General features: G+C 38.3%; 1 protein-coding gene across 2 annotated transcripts in view; it reads right to left on the reverse strand.

Annotated features, from left to right (window-relative positions):
* Positions 1-24458, reverse strand: part of POLR3G (RNA polymerase III subunit G) — a 97816-nt gene that overhangs the window by 16374 nt on the left and 56984 nt on the right. The window contains exons 1-5 of one of the 2 annotated variants that reach the window (XM_040622099.1): positions 23980-24119; positions 15843-15992; positions 13007-13136; positions 5262-5318; positions 2290-2340 (exon numbers count right to left, since the gene is read on the reverse strand). In XM_040622099.1, coding sequence (XP_040478033.1) covers positions 2290-2340; positions 5262-5318; positions 13007-13136; positions 15843-15959 — 355 coding nt within the window. In that variant the 5' untranslated portion in view covers positions 15960-15992; positions 23980-24119. Of the gene's footprint in view, positions 1-2289; positions 2341-5261; positions 5319-13006; positions 13137-15842; positions 15993-23979; positions 24120-24458 lie in introns of those variants that run through there. The other variant, XM_008700832.2, reaches the window with a different exon arrangement.

Raw genomic sequence — 24458 nt, forward strand, 5'->3', positions numbered from 1 at the left:
AGAGAGCACAAGCATGGGAAGCAGTAGGAGGAGAGGGAAGCAGACTTCCCACTGAGCAGGGAGCCCGACACTGGGCTAGATCCCAAGACCCCGGGATCATGACCTGAGCCCAAGGCAGACAATTAACCAACTAAGCCACCAGGGCGCACGGAAATAGTCTCTACTTCTTGCATACTCTTGCTTCTGTAACTGTACTCTCTTGGGTTCTCTGCTCTCCCACCCCTCTCTCTTTCTATCTCCTTTCTTTGCTGATTCAATCTCTATTACCAGCCTATTAAATTTTGGCATTCCTCTAAGCTTAGGCTTAGGCCTTCATTGCTTCTAATTCTCTAATTTAACCCTAGACCATCTCACCCTTCCTTCTTCATGTTTCAATTAACTCTACGCTGATCACTATCATCTCCATTTTGAGGTCCACCCCCCTGTATACAACAACATGCTTAACGTTTCTATTGATATATTTCAGAGGAACCTTAAAGACCACCTTTAAACTGAACTCATGTCTTTCCCCTCACAAACCTGGTCTTTCTCCAATGTTCTTCCACCAATCATATCTTAGTAAACTCCTACTCATTTTTTAATCTGGACTTCCAATTCCATTTCCTCAAAGAAACTCCCCTGACCTCCCAATGAGGACATTGTGTTTTTGTTTTATGTTTTTACTTCATTTGACTGTAAGCCCCATTAGGGCAAGGATTATTCCCACTTTGCTTACTGTTTTATTCCTTTAGCACAGTGTCTGGCAATAGTAGATGCTCAACAACTTTTTACTCAGTGGAATTATGAAAGAACAACACATCAGAAACTTTCACTTTGGTATTTTATGTACAACATATAGCTCTAATTTAACAGTTCCCAAATTTTACCAGTTCCAAATGTTTTAGTTAAAAACTTAAAGTATATGCACAGCAACAGCAACAGTCAACAAAGCCAAAAGTCAACCAACAGAATAGGAGAAGATATTTGCAGATGTCTTATCAGATAAAGGGATAGTATCCAAAATTTATAAAGAACTTATCAAACTCAACACCCAAACAACAAATAATCCAATCAAAGAAATGGGCAGAAGTCATGAACAGACATTTCTCCAAAGAAGACATCCAAATGGCCAACAGACACATGAAAAAATGCTCAACATCACTCATCATCAGGGAAATACAAATCAAAACCACAATGCAATACCACCTCACACCATTCAGAATGGCTAAAATTAACAAGTCAGGAAATGACAGATGTTGGCGAAGATACACAGAAAGGGGAACCCTCTTACACTGTTGGTGGGAATGCAACCTGGTGTATCCACTCTGGAAAACAGTATGGAGGTTCCTCAAAAAGTTGAAAATAGAGCTACCCTATGACCCAGCAATTGCACTACTGGGTATTTACTTCAAAGATACAAATGTAGTGATCCAAAGGGGCATCTGCACCCCAGTGTTTATAACGGCAACGTCCACAATAGCCAAACTATGGAAAGAGCCCAGATGTCCATCAACAGATGAATGGATAAAGAAGATGTGGTGTGTGTGTATGTGTGTGTGTGTGTGTGTGTGTGTGTACATATACACACACACAATGGAATATTACGCAGCCATCAAAAAATGAAACCTTGCCATTTGCAACAACGTGGATGGAACTAGAGAGTATAAGGCTAAGCGAAATAAGTCAATTAGAGAAAGACAATTATCATATGATCTCACAGATATGTGGAATTTAAGAAACAAAACAGAGGATCATAGGGGAAGAGAGGAAAAAATAAAACAAGAGAAAACCAGAGAGGGAGACAAACCATTAGAGACCTAATCATAGGAAACAAACTGAGAGTTGTTGGAGGGAAGGCGGGTAGAGGGATGGGGTGACTGGGTGATAGACATTAAGGAGGGCACATGATGTAATGAGCACTGGGTATTATGTAAGACTGATGAATCACTGACCTCTACCTCTGAAACTAATAATACATTATGTTAATTAATTTTAAAAAAACTTAAAATATAGACATTAAAAACATTTAAAAAGTTTCAAATATGCTAAATTTCAAATTTTAAAAAATGTCTATATACTAGAAAAGTCTTTCTTGGCACATCAAAATTCCATAATTAAAGAAAGGAAAACCAACTAAACAAAAACAAAACAAAAATCAACAACAAAAAGTTTTAAAGAAATAACCAAATGCCAAACATATTTTAAGAAAAAGCATTCAGAACACCGAGTACAACTTCAGATTGATAATTTCATAATTAGAATTTGAGCAATAACCTTTTTTAACCTGGATTATTACATTAGTCAACGTACCTTTTTTGCACTTCTTCCTTGGCATCATTTCTCTTGGGAGTCTTCTCCAATCTGCATATACAAAAGAAAAAAAAAATTGAAATTCCCTCTAGGGATTAGTGGCACTCAACATGACTATTTAAAGGGCATGACAGGGGGTGCCTGGGTAGCTCAGTCAGTGAAGCATCTGACTCAGGTCATGATGTCAGGGTTCTGGGATACAGCCGTGAGTTGGGCTCCCCACTCAGTGGGCAGTTTGCTTGTCCCCCTCCCTCTGCTCCTCCCCTTGCTCGTATTCTCTCTCTCTCTTTCTCTCTCTCTCTCAAATAAATAAATAAAATCTTTAAAAAAAAAAAAAAAGGACATGACAGGGACACCTGGGTGGCACCGTAACTTAAACATCCAACTCTTGGTTTCAGCTAAGGTCATGTATGAGGGTCGTGAGACTGAGCCCCAGATCAGGGCATAAGATTCTCTCCCCAAATAAAAAAAATAGATCTTTAAAAACAATAAATAAAGGACATCACAGTTGCTTCTGCAATGAAAATAAAATTTCTTAATATCTGACTGTACAGATTTAGCCAGGGAATCAAAATATAATAGTAATATATTTTCTCCTATGAAGAAGAAAAGGTTTATTAAAAAAACTTTGGGGGGTGGAGTGCCTGGGTGGCTCAGTCAATTAAGCATTTGACTTTGGCTCAGGTCATGATCCCAGGGTCCTGGGATCAAGCCCCACATCGGGATCCCTGCTCAGTGGGAAGCCTGCTTCTCCCTCTCCCTCTATAGCTTCCCCTGCTTGTGTTCCCTCTCTCGCTGTGTCTCTCTCTGTTAAATAAATTTTAAAAACTTAAAGAAAAACAAAACAAAACAAAAACCAACTTTGAGGGCATTTGGCTGGCTCAGTCAGTAGAGCATGTGGCTTTGATCTTGTGGTTGTGAGTTCAAGCCCCATGCTGAATGCAGAGAGTATGAAAACATTAAATAAACTTAAAAAAAAACCCTTCAAAATAGTGCTATAAAATTTCTACAACATTCTTTCAACAGCAACACAGTATTTATCTTATCAATTTTAAATAGAGAAATTTTCATAACAAGAAAAATAATGCAAGAAAATTTTTATGAAGAGTTACTCATGATATATTGTTTGAAAAAAAGTTTCTAAGATAGTATGTACAGAATCTCATTAAAAAATAAACCTAACATATAAATATTTTTATACATTTAATATTTGTGCAGAGAAACCTCTATGTTGGGAACAAAATATTACAATAATTCTTTGTGGGTGTTAGGATTACAGCTCCTTTTCTTATGTATTATTTATTCTTTGACTATGCTGTATTTTGTAAATTGTCTATAGTTGATATTTTTCAAAAGTTAAAATATGTGACCACAATCCCAACACATGCAAAATTAAATAAACAATTCTAATAATTATCCAAACACTTTATAATTAAAAATATAAATACCTAAGGAAAAGTAAATTTTCTTCAATAAATAATTTTGCCTGGGGCACCTGGGAGGCTCAGTCACTTCAGCCTTAGACTCTTGATTTCGGCTCAGGTCATGATCCCAGGGTTGTGAGATCGAGCCCTGTGGGTAATCTGCTTGAGATTCTCTCTCTTCCTCCCCTCTGCACCACCCCCTGCACTCTCTCTCTAATAAATAAGTAAATCTTTAAAAAATGATTTTGCCTGAATTAGCTTAACAATTCCTCTAAATTGTCACTTTCTTTTAATTTTTTAAAATAATTATTTATTCATTTTAGAGAGAGAGAACACATGAGTGGGAGGGATTCCTCGCTGAGCATGCAGCCCTATGTGGGGCTCAATCCCACCCCTGAGATCATTACCTAAGTCAAAACCAAGCGTTGGACGCTCAACTCTCTGAGCCACCCAGGGACCCCACTTTCTTTTCATGGTTAAGCACAGAATTAATCAGAAAAATGAAGCAACATGAGAATGGATTAAAAAATACTGCCTGCTAATAAAAACTCAATATATTTTGTAGAAAGTATTTGTAATTCAAGCTATTTTACCTGAACTAATAAATCTGGCTTTGAATATATTTCTGCTTTTATAAGTGACTCATTGATGTTCATGAAAATGTATGCAAAGAGAATCATTCAGGAGATGAATATTTATGATGTGGCAGATATGAAAGATCTGAGATAGGAGAGAGGAGAGTGTTCAAGGGGAATCTAACCTTATCAATGATCCACACTGAAAAGACCACTATAACCCATGCAAGCAATAATGCTATAAATGCCATTTATGCTCTTACATAAAGGAAGTTTCCACAAAACACCAAGGACAGAGAAGTCAAAGGGAAGTGAGTTAAAAAAAGACCTCGGTTCTAGTAGCACTGTCCCAGTCACCCTGATAAATCACTCCATTTCTATGGCAACGTTTCTTTATCTGCAAATGAATGAGATGATCGAAAACTCTCTAGCCTCTTCCATCTTGCCTGTGTCTAAGGAAAATTTGTGAACGTTGAAAAAAACTCTCTTAGATATGGTTCTACTGAAAAGCCATCTTAACAAATAAAAATATCTATGTCTGCTTAAAAGAAAGGAATATCCACGAATTTGGCTTAAAACATCCTTTAACTAAACTTGTTTGCTCCTCAAAAGCTGTAAAATCACTCACAATCACATAAGTATTATTGGGACTGTAGATTAAAATTGTGATTGTGGCAAACGGAAAAGGAAAGCCCAAATGGGTTTGGCAAGTCCAAATGGGTTTGGCAAGTCCCTATTTTATAAAAAAGTATTTTAAGAACTCCCAAAACACTAACTCCTCCTTGTTACAGTATAAAAATCTTTTCATCCTGGTTTTCAAAGGATATACATTACTAATTAATTATAGGAAAGGAGCAAGACTATTTTCCTATAGTGAAAATTACCATGGTGAAAATAGAAAATTTTCCCTAAAAATATGGGGTAGGGAGATAAACTTTAAAAATTATTTTAATATTTTCAGTTTTATAATTACCTGGTATCCACTCCTCTTTGTACACCTTCATGTATCTTTTACTGTATCTTTCAATATCTAGAAAAAAAGAAGAAAATGTTCATTAGAGAAGTCAAGAATAAGCCTGAATTTAAGTCATTCCTTAAGCCATAACTGAAAACAGCAGATAGCATCTTTTATTTCAGGGTGCCTGGGTGGCTCAGTTGGTTAAGTGTCTGCCTTCGGCTCAGGTTATGATCCCAGGGTCCGACCCCACGTCGGGCTCCCTGCTCAATGCTCCCCCTGCTTGTGCTCACTCTCTCTCTCTATGTCAAATAAATTAAATCTTTAAAAACAAACAACCCCCCCCAAAAAAACTTATTTTATTTCACACACAGGGAATTTCCTATATTTGTACATAATGTGTTCCTGAACACCTATTATAAAGTTCAATAAATATTACATGTTTAAGGAAGTAGCAAGAAGCAACTGGATATGAATGGCTGGGGGTGAGCAGAGACCTAAACCCTAATCATGGTTTTTAGAATCAGACAACCTGACTCATCTCTGAGAATATTCACAAAAGCTCAAAGCCAGGTCGGGAAGCCACTTACACATACAGGCAAGAAAGTTTTCTTGTGACACTAACCTCCGGCTCCCATTCTTTAAATCTTGTGTAACTGGGATGTATTAACTACCTAAGTGGAGATGGACAGCTGTATGCTCACCTCCAGTGCTTGATACACACATTAATACACAGTTAGGCTTCTCAATGAGCTACTCTTCACAACCCACTGAGGAGAAGAATGGAGAAAAGGGTAGGAGTAGCTAAGGCTGGACTTGATGGGGTATGAATAAGCAAGCTACAAGCCTTCCATGCCAACTGCTGACAACTTGCAGGGACCTTCTGCGCTTGCCCAAAATGGGAGCAGCTCTTATTTCTGCTTCGCCCACTTTGCCACAAGAGACTCCCTCAATGAGGGCCCAAACCCTTTCCTACTAACGTAAGTTGGCAAGCAACACCATCAAGCCATCGCCTGAAACCATGGTTCATCATAACATGTGTGTTAGGAGTATAGCCATGAAATAGAGAAGTTAATAGAAAAGATGAAAACATAAAAAGCAAGACCCAAATATGTACTGACTTCTCTTCCATGTTAAGAACATGATTCCGAATAATACTAAGACTGTAGTGTTACACAAAAATAACTAAAATAAACAGTACATCAGCAAGACCAAGAAATCAAGCTTTTCTAGGTATTTAACTGTTTTGACTTCAATCTTGCTCTCAAGCTTTTCATCTGTAAAGAGAATTCAGCACAGATGGCAGATTTGCATTTAAAATTTTTTTTCCACAACAGGTTGCATATTTTGGAAAAATTTAACCTTTAGTAGTAAAGTTTGGAAGAATAAGCAATATTGAAAACCAACTACTGAGATCCAGTTAAAAAGAGGCAAAGGATTTGAATAGACATGTCTCCAAAGAAGATATGCGTGGAAAAAAGCACATAAGATGTTCAACATCATAGTTATTTTGGAAATTCAAATCAAAACCACAACTAGACACCACTTTATACCCAGTTGGATGGCTATAACCAAAAGGACAAGGGTGTGGAGAAACTATAACCAACAAGTGTTGGGAAGGGTGTGGAGAAACTAGAACCCTCATACAGTGTTGGCAATGTAAAATGGTGCAAGCGCTTTGGAAAACAGTTTGGCAGTTCCTCAAAATGTTAAATACAGAGTATTTAACTGGTAATATGGTAATATGGTAATATGATCCTAGATAAATACCCAATAGAAATACCATATGTCCACTCAAAAACATGTACATAAATGTTCAAAGCAGCATTACTCATGATACCTCCAAAGTGGAACTGACCCAAATGTCCATCAACTGGTGAATGGATAAACAAAATGTGGTGTATCCAAACAATGGAATATTATTCAGTCACAAAAAGGAACGAATCATGTTGTACCATCAGGGAACCCTGAAAACATTATACTAAATTAAAGAAGCCAGTCACAAAAGGACACATTTTATGATTCCCTTTTTTCAAAGATTTTATTTTTAAGTAATCTCTACACCCAATGTTGGGCCTGAATTTACAATCCCGAGATCAACAGTTGCGTGCTTCACTGACTGAGCCAGCAGGCATCCCTATGATTCCATTTATACAAAATGTCCAGAACAGACAATCACTACAGACAAGGCAGATTAGTGACTGCCACGGCTAAAGACAGGGGAGAATGAGGGGTGATACTAATAGGCATAGGGTTTCTTTTCAGGACAACGAAAAGGTTCCAAAAATTAGAGAGTAGTGTTGGTTGCACAATTCTGTAACTACACTAAAAGCCACTGAATTGTATACTTTAAAAAGTGTATTTTATATATGTGAATTTTATCTCAATAAAGCTGTTATTTAAAAAGAAAGTTATTAGAAATTTTAATAAGAACTTAAGTACACTAAACTCCAATTTATGTTCCATTATTTTCCTGGTTTTGAAGGTCTGTTTACCCAAAATGGGCAATGCCTTTTGAATGTAGCTAACTGTGCATCAACTATGCATTCTAGGAATGCATGCACAGCCGTCATGCACAGACTGAATATATGCATTTCATATGTCCTGATTCCAGATTTCAAATATATCTTTATCAATAAGTTCTAACTTGTTACTTCTGGTTCTTCTCACACTTGCACCATTGAAATGATTCTGGATTAGTAATACATTTCTAATAGGTTCCAGCTTATCATTATTTCCAATTCTTTTTTTAAAATAATTTTTATTTTGTTATATTAGTGACCATACAGTACATCCCCAGTTTTTGATGCAATGTTCCATGATTCATTATTTGCATGTAACACCCAGTGCACCATACAATATGTGCCCTCCTTAATACCCATCACCGGCCTATCCCAATCCCCCACCCCCCTCCCCTCTGAAGCCCTCAGTTTGTTTCCCAGAGTCCACAGTCTCTCATGGTTCATTCCCCCTTCTGTTTACCCCCCCTTCATTTTTCCCTTCCTTCTCCTACCGATCTCCCTATTTCTTATGTTCCATAAATGAGTGAAACCATATAATTGTCTTTCTCTGCTCGATTATTTCACTTAGCATAATCTCCTCCAGTCCCGTAGCACAATCTCCTCCAGTCCCATCAGTTCTTTTACTTATACTTGCATTGTCAAAATGTAATACTTTAAAAAGCTTTGATGGGATGCCTGGGTGGCTCAGTCAGTTAAACATCTGCTTTTGGCTCAGGTCATGATCCCAAGGTCTTGGGATGGAGTCCCGCATTGGGCTCCTTGCTCAGCGAGGAGCCTGCTTCTCCTCTCTCTCTCTCTCTGACAAATAAATAAATAAATAAAATCTTAAAAAAAAAAAAAAAAACCTTTCATGGCTCACATTTGTATTGAAGTGAAAATGGCCCAGCCATCTTCTTTGGTCTATAATTGTAAAATATTTTCATTATTAAATTGATAATTACCAATTAACATGATAAATCCAACAAATTGTTTCATTTATACATAACCTATTTCTTTTTGATCATCTTTGTCCTTGCTTGAGCATTTGCCCAGTTACAAACTACATCAAATAACTTTTGGTAAACACCATAAAAAAGAAAAATATGGTCATATGTCATTTCAACAAACAGGATGTTCCAGGTTCTTATCACAAAATATTATGTGACGAGGTGCTTTTCAAGGACTAATTGTATGAGAATACCATATTTCCTTTTTATTCCTAGAGATGTATTGTTTACCCACTGACTCTTGAGTTTGAGAAAATTCATTTAGAATACTCTTATCTGAAGACTCAAGAGATTTCACTTATACAATCAATTTCATAATCATTGTTAGTGCCCAAAGAGCTGCTGCCTCTACATTCATCTTCTGATTTGTCTAGTATAACACCTTCCTCTGTCAATTTTGTTCTCTTTGCCATTATGGGCAGAAAATGAATAATTCTGAATTCTCAATTGTATTCTATGAAAACAAAAACAAAAACAAAACAGAACGACTATAAAGACAAGAGTCTCTCTAGACATCTTCTATAGCTTCCTAAAAATTAATGTAATACTTTGGGCAACACAATAGAAACACTAAAGGATAATGTAATGGTGCTGATTTATTTCAATACTGCACCATCCTTCAATGTAACGTCATCATTCTTCCTTAATATATAATGTATAAAAATATACATATGTATTTCAGTCTTTTATTTTCCAGTATGAGGAGGATAATTTACAAGTAATGATGAAATAGTTTCTATGCTGATGAAATAGCAAGATAGCTGAAGGAAAAATAAGATCACTACGATTCCAGAATGGATTTAGATTTATGAAAGGGTACAATGGGCCAATATGGTAATGCTAAGATAAAATGAGATTTGTTTATTTTTTCATTTAAAGAAAATTCTTTAAAGGATTTCATTTATTTATTGAACAGCGGTAGGGGTAGAAGGAGAGGGAGAGAGAGAACCTCAAGCAGACTCCTGGCTGAGTGCAGAGACCGGCGTGGGGTTGGATCTCACAGCCCTGAGATCATGACCTGAGCTGAAATCAGGAGTCAGACGCTTAACTGACTGAGCCACCCACTGAGTCCCTCTTTCTTTTTTTAAAATAAATTGTCTTTGGGGCTCCTGGGTGGCACAGCGGTTGGGCGTCTGCCTTCGGCTCAGGGCGTGATCCCGGCGTTACGGGATCGAGCCCCACATCGGGCTCCTCCGCTATGAGCCTGCTTCTTCCTCTCCCACTCCCCCTGCCTGTGTTCCCTCTCTCGCTGGCTGTCTCTATCTCTGTCAAATAAATAAATAAAATCTTTAAAAAAAAATAATTTGTCTTTGTTCTTTGGAAGATCTCTATTAAAAAATAAAAGTTATGAATATCAATCATTGTTCAAAAAGAAACTCAAAAATCAAAATTGGGTCCCATGGACCCTGATGGCACGTTGATAGTTAATTAATAAAAATCAAACTCCATTTATTCAATAACAGATCTTGTAGCCATAGCGCAGGTAAATGTATAATTTCTATTGAGCTTTTGAAATTCTAAAAATGGCTTACAGAACCATCACAACTGCCATTCCTGTTTCTACCTCAGAGGACCCTAGTGGTTTAGGAACCTGAACTGGGAACCCTTGCATCAGATGCTCTCCATACACCCTTGCAGCTATAATTCAGTAAAGTAATAATATTCATGGATGTTCTTCTTTTATTACAAAGATAATACATTTCATCATAAAGAAAATACCAATCATTTCTATAATTCTACCCGAAAACATTATAAACAAATTCTGAAGATATCACAACAAGAAATATTTTCATTCTATGTCCTCAGTTCTTTGTGATCTCAATACCCTGAGCCACTAGCCACTTGATTATCAGGAAGCCTTGAGACCTCTTACCCTTATTTATTTACATGAGTCCTTTCCTAAACCATACGGGTGGTGAACGATAGGAGAAGGCTGGTGAAGGTACAGTGATAGAACACTACCCAGAGTACAGCTCCCTCTGATAGTTGCATACTCCTGTTCAGTGTGGCCAATTCTTTCTCATTTGTGGTATGCATAGTATATAAACACTTTATATATATGTATATATACACACACAAAGATAAGCATATATATATATATATAGTATATATTATACTAACTTATAAACATGCATGCGTATGTGTATTTTTTTAAAAAAAACTTCATTTTCAACCATAGTTTTCTAAAAACACATTACATCAGAAAAGAAAAGAAAACATGAAGATTTTGAAGGAGAATGCACTTGTATCAGTTTGGAAAATTCTATACAAGCATTTTCTCAAGAAAAAGAAACAAAGATTCCTTGTATTTTTAAATACTTTGTGCAATTATCAAAGATAAAGAGCCTCTTAATCCAGGTACAAGCCAACCACTCCCAGAAACCAGCCACAAAATTATGTTCCTAATGTCCCTGTTTAAAAGACTCACAGATATGTTTTAATAATATGATATACTTTTAAATTAGACCTGTGCTTTAATAATGACCACATTTAGTTAAGTAAATCTGTTCCATGGTCTAGAGAAAACACTAATTTTAAAAAGATTAAAGTATACCCTATACTATTATTTTTTCTACTAAGAATGAATGTTTATTAGTTCATTTAATCTAACTAAAATCTTTAAAATGAGAGCTTTAATTTCATTTTTGAATCAGATAAAAGCATGCAACATAACATGAAAATTAAAAAAATTCACTTTTTTTGAGATAAAAATATCCTATGAAACCATTATATCAACTTCAAGCAGCTATGTTTGAAAAATCAAATGAACTTGTCTAAAATGCTTCTTGTAATTATAAGCACATATAATATTACTGTATAAGACTTTCTTTTTGACTCTTAGCCAGTTCTAAGTCTTTTACAGAGAGTGAAAATGGAATGCATTTTTAATACTAATGGCATGAGATGATACTGTATGAATTTCTCATGCTTTAATGATGTTGTTTTGGGAACTCAAGGATATCGATTTCTCTAATTTCAACATTCAAGGGCAGAAACTGAAAATCAATATAGATCTACTGTGCTAAATAACTATTCAGGAATGGGTTCTCTTCCTCTAAAACCACTTCCCACTCCCTGTCTGAGAGTGTCAAGCCTTCTCCAACTGTAATTTCTCCTCTCTGTCCTTGGCATAATCAATGAGTACATGCTTTATACTTCCTATTATGTCTGATATACAAAATAATAAGCCAAAATATAGTCAAGCCTTTTAAAAGTTTTAACCAATATATTAAATAGAGACTGACATAAAGACTTAAGCATAAGGACAGTAATCATTGCATTATATACATATATGAGCAAAAAACCACTTTAAATCTAACAGGAGGGAACTACTCACAATAATGTTATATATACACAATGAAATACCACATAGTCATTAAAAATTATATTTTCCAAGAATACTAAGGGTATGTGAAAATGCTAATAACATGCTATTAAGTAGAAAAGGAAGATACAAAGACTATGAGTCCAATTTTATAAAAAGAATATACATACAAAAGAAAAAAATCCGGAACATACAATAAAATATTAATAGATCTCCAGACATAAGCATTATAGGTGATTTTTACTTTTTAATATTTTTGTTTTTCATAATTTTCGCCAAAGACATAAAGCTTCTCTTGAAAGGTAATTTTTTTTTTTTTAAGATTTTATTTATTTCACAGAGAGACACAGCGAGAGATGGAACACAAGCAGGGGGAGTGGGAGAGAGAGAAGCAGGCTTCCCGCTGAGCAGGGAGCCTAATGTGGGGCTCGATCCCAGGATCCCGGGATCATGACCTGAGCCAAAGGCAAACGCTTAACGCTGAGCCACCCAGGCGCCCCTTGAAAGGTAATTTTAAAAATAAAATATAAAAAAGTTTAAAATACATTTTCTTGGGGGCGCCTGGGTGGCACAGCGGTTAAGCGTCTGCCTTCGGCTCAGGGCGTGATCCCGGCGTTATGGGATCGAGCCCCACATCAGACTCCTCCCCTGGGAGCCTGCTTCTTCCTCTCCCACTCCCCCTGCTTGTGTTCCCTCTCTCGCTGGCTGTCTCTATCTCTGTGGAATAAATAAATAAAATCTTTAAAAAAAAATTTAAAAAAATAAAATACATTTTCTTTTAAATCAACATTAAGTATGCTTTTTCAAGGTAGTGGATAATTTCTGATTGAACTAAATCAATCAATCAGCATTAAATGACCATATATCTTGTATAGAAACATTGTTTCATCTGTATACATTCACCACATAATCAAAGAGTCCAATACCCACCTTGTTTTTCTTCAGGTGTTTCCATATAATAAGGCATTCTTTTCATAGTTTCTCTCAACTCCTGTTTCAAGGCCAGCATGTAATCTTCACCCTCTCCTGCTTTCAGTGGCACTGGTTTATAATCTGTATCCTTTTAAAGAGACAATTTTTTAAATAAGCTAAGTATTTAAATATCCCTTTTGTCTATAATCTGGAAAATGTCAGTTTTATTGAAAAACTACATTTTATAGGTACTAAGCTTGAAAATCAACTGAGAAGATGCTGAGCTTTTGTAATCTATTTAACCTTTCAGGCCATTTCCTACTTCGCTCTTATCTTAGAGGTAGGAAAGATGCTTAATTTTCCTACTGACCACACCAACAATTATTTTGTCACATAGTCTATTGACTGTGATTACATAGTTTAGAAGTCAAGGCACCCAAATGAGAGCCACTGCTTTAGTTTCCTACTAACTTCAATTAGTAGTGGTGGTATTAGTGGGAGGAGTAACTTAAAAAAAAAAAGAATAAAAGTAGCATCTATTATTTAGCAAATGGTTACTCTTACCAAGATGTCCTCAATATTCAACATCTATGATCCCATTGAAAGTATCATCACTATTTTCCCTTTAACAGTAAATAAACTGAGAAGTGAACATTTATAAGCTCATATGATATGTAAATGACAAAGCAGGAGTTTCAATCTACATCTTCAACTTTTTTTTTTTTTAGACAGAGAGAGAGAGCGTGTGCACATGTGCAGGGCTGGGGTGGGGGCTGACAGAGGGAGAAAGAGAGAGAATCCCAAGCAGGTTCCACGCTCAGCGCCAAGCCCGACCTAGTGATTGATCCCAAGACCCTGAGATCATGACCTGAGGTGAAATCAAGAGCCAGACGCCCACCCGACTGAGTCACTCAGGTGCCTCTCTACGTCTTCAATTTTAAAGAATTACACACATGCATATATATAGACAGATAGATAAATAGATAGATATAGATATATATGTACATATATTCATAAAATACATATATTTATTAGAAAGTGGGGCCTCAGGGTAGGTAGTAAAGACATTTCTTTAAAAAAAAAGTATCAGAGCTAAGTATAGGGTGCATTTTCAAAATTTCACTCTGATTTTATTCATTCATTCTACAACTATTTATTGAGTGTGTACTATAAGCCAGACACGGTTAGACAACAAGAGACACCATGATGAACTAATCAAACTTCCTGCCCTTATGAAACTTATATTCTAGGGGAGAAAAACACAAGACGTAAGTAAACAATGAGGAAATACACAATTTCAGGTAGTGATAAGTGGCATGAAAACAACAAAACTGGGTCGAGGAAAGAGTGATGGACAGAGTACATGAAGGTTGGAGGTAGTTGGTCTAGACAGGGTAAGCACACATGACCTCTCAGGAAGTCATGTTGGAGCAGAGTGCTGAATAAAATTAGGAAGCCATCACGGAAAGACTTGAGAACAGACTGCTCCAGCTAGGGAAACCAGCAAGAGGAAAACATCTGAGAGAATAAGGAAGCCATGATGGCTAGGGAAAGAGAAGGTCAGTGACAGGAAAAGTTAGAGAGACATAGGCAAGGCCATATCAAACAGAGCCAGTTTGCCAGCAGTAAGGAATTTCAATGTTATTCCAAGTATAAAACATGTCCTAATATTCCCAGTGTTTAGAAGTATCCTCACACATGGAGAAGAGTTTGTTTTAAAAGAAATCAATGTTAATCACCATATAGTACTTCATTAGTTTTTGATGTAGTGTTTCATGATTCATTGTTTGCATGTAACGCCCAGCGCTCCTTTCAATACGTGCCCTCCTTAATACTCATCATAACATTATAATTAAATAAATAAATAATAAAAATAAATTAAAGAAATAAAAAATAAATCTGTTAAATGTATTTAAAAAAAAAGAAAAAAAGCAATGTATAAAGTGACATTATGCCTATATATGAGATGTTTATTGTTGTTTCAGGATATTTACTAAATATCAAAAAGGCAAAATACCAAGAGCAAAAAGTAGACTCCCTGTGTAAGACATCTATATCCCTAGATACATTTGTTCAGGGTCCTCTACTTACATATCTTTTGACAAGGGACTTTTCCCTTTTGAAATAAGGGAAAGATTCCTGGATTGAGGGGTATGTGGTTATTTATGATTTTTTCATTTTTTTATACTGCAGCACATACACACCTGGAAATGTAAGCTTAGGTTTTAAACTAAATGTAAAGTGAAAGCATTAAGTATTATGCCAATTAAGTTTACAGCATACTCATTAAATTTAAAAGCAACACTAAATGTAGTTCTTTGATGTTGAGAAACAGCAACAAAATTCAAATCGACTTTTAAAAAATAGAGAAGTAAACAAAACAAAACAAAAAAAGTTGAGTAGGGAAAAGACCAAATGGTATACTAACTAGGGAGCAAAATCAAATTCTATAGATACAAAATGAGAAGAAAATCATTAAGTAAAAGTCTGGTAGAGTGAGGACCATTGGGGACCACTGTAAAATCTAACCTGACTTTCAAAAATATTATTTTGACATTGGAATACATCAAACACAGCAATAGAAGATGCAGGAGTTGAAAAAAATCCTTTCTTAGTTCACATAGTACTGAGTATATTCAAGGAAAGGTGTATACACTTTTTTCCGTGTCTTAAGAAAGCAGTGTTAAAAATTAGAAGAGGTTCAGGAAGGAATAACAGCAGTGAAGCATACTCTCCTTTACTTTCTCACATTTAAGATATTATAATGATATCCTCTATTCAGTCCTATATAGAATTTTAATTTTCTTCGAAACATGAAAAAACAAACTGAGAAATCTGCTTTTAATGTACTTACGGGAAATAGTGGAGGTGGTTTCAATACTACATCAGGTAACTTTTCACCTCTGCCAAATCCAACTGCCTCAATATTGAAAGTGTAAGCTGCACGTCCACGTCCTTTATTCCCAGCCATCAGAATTAGTTATACCAGAAAAGTGGGCAAATTCTGAAAGACATCATGTAAAAAAGGAAACCAACATTTTAAAGCAAAATATAAAACTTCGCCTGTTAAGTAACATGGCCAATCTTACGGAAAATAAAACTTGTAAAGAAAGAAACACATGATAGACTAATTTCTGGACCCCTCACATCTAGTCATGCCTCGCAGGTGACACCTGGATGGACTCAACTACCTCATCTAGGCCCTGGGTGAACGGCTGACGCTTGGTCTCCTTTGGGATGCCGTCCAGGCCACTGTACAGCCAGCTGACACAGTTCTCTCCACCCCTCTGTGATTTGGCATCGAGATCTCGCACATTTGTGAAAAGTGTGGACAAGGAAAGGTCTGGCTGATGAAGACAGGCTGCCTTGCTTTTTCATTCAACTTGAAGACTGTCATTAGTCACATGCACTATCATTAGTCATATACACTTGAGATTTTTAAATGATTTATTTATCCTCGAATTTGAGTGTTGGAAAGAATCCTTGAGATGTAATCCAATGTCCTTTTAGAAATGGGAACAGGCTCAGTAAGACGCTGAAGTGTGTCCAACCAAAAACAAAATTTTTAAAGTCCAGAGAAAAACATGTGAAATAGTTAAATTAAAGGTATGATAAACCTGCACTCTTTTGAACTTTGGGGACAGGAGAGATGTCACATACGCAAGTTCTGCACTGAATTTCTGAATTGTCTGAAACATGATTGTACTATAGTGTGAGACGTGAGCTGGCAGCATATTAACAGCGATCCCTTCACCAAGGCTCTTTCATTACAAGTCTGCATTTCACTGTAGTAATGATTCTAACACGCATCCTCTAAATCTCTTTTCCCATTGATAATACGTGTATTATCCTGCAAGCCCAACAAAGCAGTAATATATCCTCCCATACCACTCAACAGTTCCCCTCTCTTTCTTTCTTTACCATTATTTGTTGAAAACATGAGGTCATTTCCTGGACAACGCTTCTCCAAATTTAAGGCACATGAGAATTACCTAGGAATCTTGTTAAAATGCAGAGGCTTTCATTTGGTCGAGAATCTGCATTTCTAACAAGCTCTCTGGGGATATCAACGCCGCTGGTGTGCAATCCACACTTTGAAAGTAGCAAGGCTGTACATTCTCCCATTTCTGAATCTGAGGAACTGAATCCAGGAGATGTGGTTTAATACCCTCCTCTAGTCCCTGTATTTTCTAAATAGGTGGACTAGAGGCTTACTTAAATTTGAGTTAAATCTTTTGCAAGAGCACTTAAAAGAGATGCTCTGTTCTTCCTACTGCATTACATCAGGATGCACATGAAGTCTCTCCCTCCCTTTCTCCCTCAGTGATGTTCTCTGGTCAGTGGGTTCGAGTGCTATCAGTCTGTTTCATCTAGTATAAACTTCCCCATCAATTTGCACCTAATGGTTTTAGCAGCCATTGATGATCATAGTCTAGATTCATTATTCCATTATGGATTGTAATTCCATTCTTTCTGTATCTACTAATTGGAATTCTATCAGTAATCAATTCACCTCATTCACTATTTAGTAACAATGAAGCACAAGTTATATAGGAAAGGTACTTATTTTGATAGTCAAGCTCATTCCATCTGTCCACACTAAAAGAGAGGGAGAATATCCAAATGGCTGTGTTTCATTTGCTGAGTCACTCAAGCATATGCTGAGCCCACACAAAGCAGGTTTCCCAAGTATGAAAACTGCTGAGCAGAGAGACACACCTTCACTCTAAGAAATGAATTGTGGGAGCCTGGTAGGCATGGTTGAGATCACTGGGCTTAATTCTAATCTGGGATTTGATACTAAGCAAAGATTAAGAACAATTCCAGGTAACATTTCCCAAAATGCCTGATCATGAAAATTACCTGGAGAACTTGTTAAATATACCGAACCTCAAGTGATCCTCAAGTATTCAAACCTACACCAGAATCTTTGGAAGTGAGCTCTAAGAAACTGTTGGGAAAACTCACCCTAAAAAGAGGGTATATCACCTACCTTTGCTTGATGGACTATCCCTTAAGAAATACCAAATTCTGCTGCCTCTAAACATCCATATTTATCAAGTACCTTTGGGTGTATAAATTGATATCATTAGTGAATACACTGCCCTTGGCAGAAAAATCAATCCTAGCTCTTGAGTCACCCTTAATGATTACATGGCCTTCTGGCCTACAGATGTATTTCTTTTTAGTTCAGCTATTATGAGTCAGTTTTCTTGTACCTAGAGAAGCTGACAAATTCATTTTCTTCTCTTGCAGAGCTAAGAAGTATTTCTTAGACTCCAGTAACTATCTCATAGGGAAAATGGCTCACAAGTGAGGCCAGAGCCTCAATCTTTGGAATCCTTTGAGTCAACCACTGCCTTGTTCTTTTTTCACCCTCCCAAACTTCTTGAATGAAGGGCTTTTTTAAATTTAAATTTTAATTAATTAATTTATTTTTAAATATTTTTATTTATTTATTTGACAGAGAAAGACAGCCAGTGAGAGAGGGAACACAAGCAGGGGGAGTGGGAGAGGAAGAAGCAGGCTACCAGCCGAGGAGCCTGATGTGGTGCTCGATCCCAGAACACCGGGATCACGCCCTGAGCGGAAGGCAGACCTTTAACGACTACGCCACCCAGGCGCCCCTGAAGGGATTTTTTTTTAAACAACTTTCCCCATTTCCTCATTATCTAAATCTTCCTCTACTTCATATAGACCAATTTCACTGAGTCATTCACCAACCAATACTGAGCATTCCAGGCACTGTGGCAGGACCCAGAAAGCCTTGAATAAAACTGCATCCCTGTCCTAAGGGCTTATATTTCAGCAGCTGAAAGAATACAATTATGTAAACAAATAAGTGTGTAACATAATAGTATGTATTCTTGTTGTGGGTTGAATTGTGTCCCCCCCAAATATGCTGGACCTCCTAACCCCCTGTGAATGTGACCTTCCTTATTTGGAAATAAAGTCTTTGTAGATGTAATCACATTAAGATGAGGTCATCGTGGATCAGGGTGGGCCCTCTTCCAATGACAGGTGTCCTTCTAAAAGGGAAATTCGGGCAGAGAGACACGCACAGAGGGGAACACCATGTGAAGACGAAGGCAGAGATTGGAGTGCTGCAGTTGCAAGCCGGGAACGCCAGACAGTGCTAGGATGCACTACAAGCTAGGAGAGGCAGGGAACAAATTTTTCCTCAGAGCCTCCGGAAAGAACGAACCCTGCCCACACCTTGATTTCACCTTGATTTCAGACTTCGGGCCTCCAGAACTGTGAGAGAATAAATTTCTGTTGTTGTAAGCCACCCAGTTTGTGATAAAATGTGACAGCAGCCCTAGAAAATCATCAATAGAGCTCTGAAGGAAAAGAAATCATGGTAAGGGGACAGAGAATAATGAAGGGGTATGGTAGTGGCTTTTCACACAAGGAAGGGCTTTCTGGGGAGGATAAATCTGAGCAGCATGCTGGAGAAGGCCTGTGAGCCACAGGAGGGAGGGACGAGGCAGAGGTGGCTACAGAGAAAAGGAGAGCAAGTGCAGAGGAAGAAGTCACATGCTGGGAGAGTCCGAGGAACAAGAAAGCCATGTCGTTGGTGAGGAGTGAGGAGCAAGGAGAGGCAGATCAAGGCCAGGTTTTGTGGAACCCTGCGTGAGCTGTAGTAAGGGGTTCACTTTTACCTCACTCGTGATGGGAACTACACTCAGAAAGATGCTGAAATGCAAAGGCCCCAGTGGTCCCCACTGGCCTTTTGTCAGACTCTTGGCCTTCCAAAGCACACGGCTCACTGTTACCTCTTCCCTTTTGGAACTCTCTCTTTCCTAGGCTTTATTAAAACTCCGGGTTTTGGGGCGCCTGGGTGGCTCAGTTGGTTAAGCGTCTGACTCTTGATCTCAGCCCAGTTCTTGACCTCAGGGTCCTGAGTTGAAGCCATGATGGGCTCCATGCTAGGTGTGGAGCCTACTTAAACAAACAAACAAACAAACAAAAACAAACAAAAACCTCAAACAACAACAACAACAACAACAACAACAATAACAAACCCTCTAGGTTTTTCTACCCCACTGACTTTTCTTTTCTTTGGTCTACTTTTCTTCTTAAATGTCCTAAGTATGGAATTCCTTAAGGCCTTAAGGTCCAATCTTTGGCCTTCTGCTTTTTGATCTTGGTCTTCAGAAAACACATCCACACTCAGGGTGTAATGACCTGTCCCATACTATTATCTCCAGCAATGACCTTTGTCTTGAGTTTCAGCCCATGTTCTCACTATCAAAAGAATATTTGGAAAGCACTTTAAACTTAAGATACTGAGATCATCTTTCCCCTCCACCAACTAGCTTGCCCTTTCAGGTATTACATCCCTATTTCTATCCATGGTATATTATCTTCCCAGTCACCAACATCTGATGATGTGGAGCGCATCAGTATTGATTCCTCACTCTGTTCCATCCCTCCCATCAAATCAATCAGCTAATTCTTCCTTCAAAATGTCCCTTCTTTTTCATTTCCTCTACCATAATCCCATGTAGCCCCTTTCTACCTCACTTCTGACTGACAGCAGGTTTTGTGGTATCCCTTGTTCTTCCTACTTATTTTAATTTATTCTTCTACATTATTCATCCTAAGGCATAGTTCTGATTATGCTACTCTTCTCATTTCCCTCTTGGCTACAGAATTAAATCCAAACTCCATACCCAAGTATTCAGGGCCCTTTTAAGATGGCTGCACCTATTCTCTTGGCCCTATTATCATGTCTTGTTTACCATTCTCTCCACTGCAATCTACTCCCTGACTGGAACCCCTTTCACATGAAGACCCAGCATAAGTCCCTCAAAATCCACAACAGTCATTTCACCCCACCTTGCTCTTATAGAGATCCTGTTAAAATAAATGGATTTTTAAAAATTGAAGTGTTACATATTGCTGCTCTTTAATTCCGGAAGAAATAGAAACAATGCCCTTTTTAGGAAATGGGCCTTTTCCAAAGGGAAGGAGTTTCCCTTATGTTTTCTGTTTATTTCTTCGGCTGTAGTAACAGTAGACATTTTACAACCCTCACTGTCTAGCACGGTGCTCTCTGTACAGCAACAGTTCCACAATTAATGTTAAGCTCCTTCTTTCTTTCTCTCTTTCTGTCATATGATTTCATGAGCAAATCTACCCAAATCAGTCAGCCTACTAGTAACATTGTTGTTGTTTTTAAACTTCCAGAACTTTAAAGTCGGAGACCTGGACGTCCACTGGAATCATTAGAATTTAAAAACAAGACGAAACAAAACAAAACTCAGGCTTCACCCCAGAACAATGAAATCACGATTTCTGGAGATGCGATTTAGGCATTAGGACTTTTAAAAGCCTTCCCAGACATTACAACGTGTAGACCAAATAAGAACCACTGCTTCAGATTAAACTTCACATTTTGTAAAAGAGGAAGTAAAGCCCTGAGAGGTTAGCTGACTGCCTAAAGACACACAGTTAATTCCTAATAAAGACAGAACTGGGTTAAAGCCTCAGGTACCTTTCCATTGTCTATTCATCTACATTATGCTACCCGAAACACACTTCCAGGCTAGTTGAAGACTTTTGTAATCCCACAGATGTCTTTAATCTTTATAAAGAAGTGAATTAGTAATGGTAAAATTGACTGAAATTAAAAGTGTAAAATCAGAAGCATCATCTTCCATTTTGGAAGGACTCCTGAAAATTCCTATCCAGAACTGTTCTGAGATAGTTTGATGGGTATAGTTCAAGTATCCAAGAGTTGAAATGCAAAGCCCATTCTAATAAACTATAAAGACAACCTTGCGGCAGAGGCTGAGCTAATCTCTAAAATTCCATGTAGCACTAACATTTTATGAGCTATGTTGCGGCCTAAATGTATTGTCTTCCACATCTCACACTGTCCCTTGCACATATTAGCTAGGTGAATAAATGTACAAACAGATGTAAGCAGGTATGGAAGCTGGGGGAAGGCACTGAAAGCCAGGTCACAGTAACTTTTCTGATGAATGACACCTAAATTGCCCCAATCAGAATCCGATAGTCATACTGACCTCCTCTCCATCTCCCTCAATCTCCTCATCAATAGAATGTTAAGCTGTATCCTCTCTTATATGTTGACCTTCCTTCACCTCTGATTTTATTCAGGCCTTTACCATCTCTCATTCGGATCTCTAATACAGAAAAATAAATTCCCATAGCCAGACTCCCCCTTTCAATCCATTCTCCAGTCAGCTTTCTAAAACATAAACCTTGATGTGTCACTCTCCTTAACTAACAAAGCTTTGTGTCTAACATTTGGCCTCTTGCTCCCTGCATGCCATACTCTAGCCACTCAACTCTGCAACACCAGCTCTTGCATGTAGCCTTCCTTCTGCCTAGAATCCGTCCTCCCACAGCCACCTGTGCAAGCCCCAGCATCATTTAAAATGATGTGCAAATGATACTTCTCTGTGAGCATTTTCTCCACCCAACATGGAGGTAGGCTCTCCCTTCTCTGTTTCCCAAGTACTATACTGCTTTTATTACCCTTTTAAAAATCATGCTGTAATTGTCAGTTCTTGTCTGTCTTTCCAGTAAGCTCTTCAATTATCCATTCATCAAGTATTTATTAAGCACCCTCTGTGTCAGACCATCTTCTCCAAACTGGGAATATAGTAGTGAACAAAACAAAGCTTCTGCTCTCATGTAACTCATAGTCTAGCACAGGAAATGGAAAGGCCATGTTGAGAACTAAGAAAGAACAGACACCAACCGCCTAGTAAGGATATCCCTCCATTTCTCCTACAGTGGTTCCCCTCTGCCTAGAGGAAAAATAGCCAAACTACAGAAAGCTCTGTACTTCCCAGCTGAGAGCTTCCTAACAAACAGTGGTCTTTTAAGTCCTGCTCAAATACCACTCTTCAACAGTCCTTTCCATTTGTATCCTTATAGCACCTACTTTTTACTTCCTCTGTGGTATATATCCCATATTGCTTTACACTGGAAATATCTGTGCATAGATATTATCTTCCCTCAAATTCTTGAGAACCCAGATCACAACTTTTTTTTTCCTATCCAGTTCTATTCTCACACATTATCTAGCTCAAGAGCTTGCATGTAAGTATAGCCCTGAAGAGAGTGACTGGATAGATTCTAATTAGATGAGGACAATATTGAGAAAAGCTGCATCCTAACCAAAGGCTTTAGGAGTGTAGGGGAAGACAGTATATCTCTCCTATGAAGGCTTATTAGTAGCTGCCACCATAAGGAGTTTCATAATTATTTTTTATAATGCTATCTCATGGGTATCTTTATAATTTTTCCCGGCTAAGTAGGGAGGTTAGTCAAGTTCTCTAGGGAATTTTTGAAGCCTAACTTGATGTTTCAGTAGCTGGGAGGTGCTAGGTGGGATCAGGGACCTGGGATTAATAGTAGGGATGATTTATGTGCCTGACTGGGCCACACCCAGGCACCATCCACGTTTCCTATTCTCACAAGGTGCGACTGCCTCCACCTTTACTTAGTTGAGCCTTTCTATCAACTTCCTTTGCTCTCTTCCAAAAGCTGACAAACTAACCCAAAAAATGGAGAGTGGGGGAAGGAATAAAAAATTTCATTTTTTAGAAGATCAGAAAAACGTTAACAAATCGTCCCGCCACGATACAGGATAAAGCGCCAAGAGTTAGGAAAACATACTGAATAGTCGGTCCTTAAGCAGCAAGTCTGCGGCAATGACTCGTGCCTGAACCAATCATATAGTCACCAGATTTGAAAATCTACCATCAGTTAGAGAGCATAAATCCCCTTCTAACTCACTGCAAACAGTCCTAGGAAGTGGAGACTAGGTAAAATCTGGAAAGAACGGGTTTCAAAGATTTTGAAGGGATTAGAAGGAAAGGTAAAGGCTATCTTCCAACTCCCCTTAGTGAATCGCCACCCCTGACTTCCCCCACCTTCTCCATGTGCCCCTTTAACTTCTCTCTACCCTCTGCATCTCCTCCCAACCCCTCAATTGCTCCCTCTGTTACCTGCTCACTAAGTCTCGAGGCTTGGGTAAAACTGTGCAGCCGAGGTGCCGGCCGGCAAGGAAGGGGTGCAGATAGAAGGCGCGGGCGCTGGGACACCCGTTCCACCTCGGGAGAAGCGCGCTCCGCCCTCCACGCGGCCTCAGAGCCCAGTTCGGATCCCAACCAGTTAGCCCCACCCACTCCCTAGCTAGGCCCCGCCCGCTGGGCAAAGAGCTTTTTAGCCCTTGGCAGGCGCCGTACTCCTGCATCCGGTTTGGCCTGACTCTTTCGGCGCCGGCTGGAAGTGCGCTTCGCAGCGCGCAGCGGGTGGGAGGACCTGGCACCTCCCCCGACTTGCTTCTCCCCTCTGCAGTCAGACCCCCGGGGTGAAGAAAGTATCTCCTGGGTTTCCAGTCTGCTGCAGTGCCCCTGCATTAACGCTCCCTCGTGCTGCAGCTACTGAAGCCGAGATTACTCCAGCGCCTAGGTGCGGGCAGAGC

The sequence above is a fragment of the Ursus maritimus genome, unplaced genomic scaffold, assembly GCF_017311325.1.
Source record: "Ursus maritimus isolate PB19 unplaced genomic scaffold, ASM1731132v1 scaffold_5, whole genome shotgun sequence".
Classification (NCBI taxonomy): domain Eukaryota; kingdom Metazoa; phylum Chordata; class Mammalia; order Carnivora; family Ursidae; genus Ursus; species Ursus maritimus.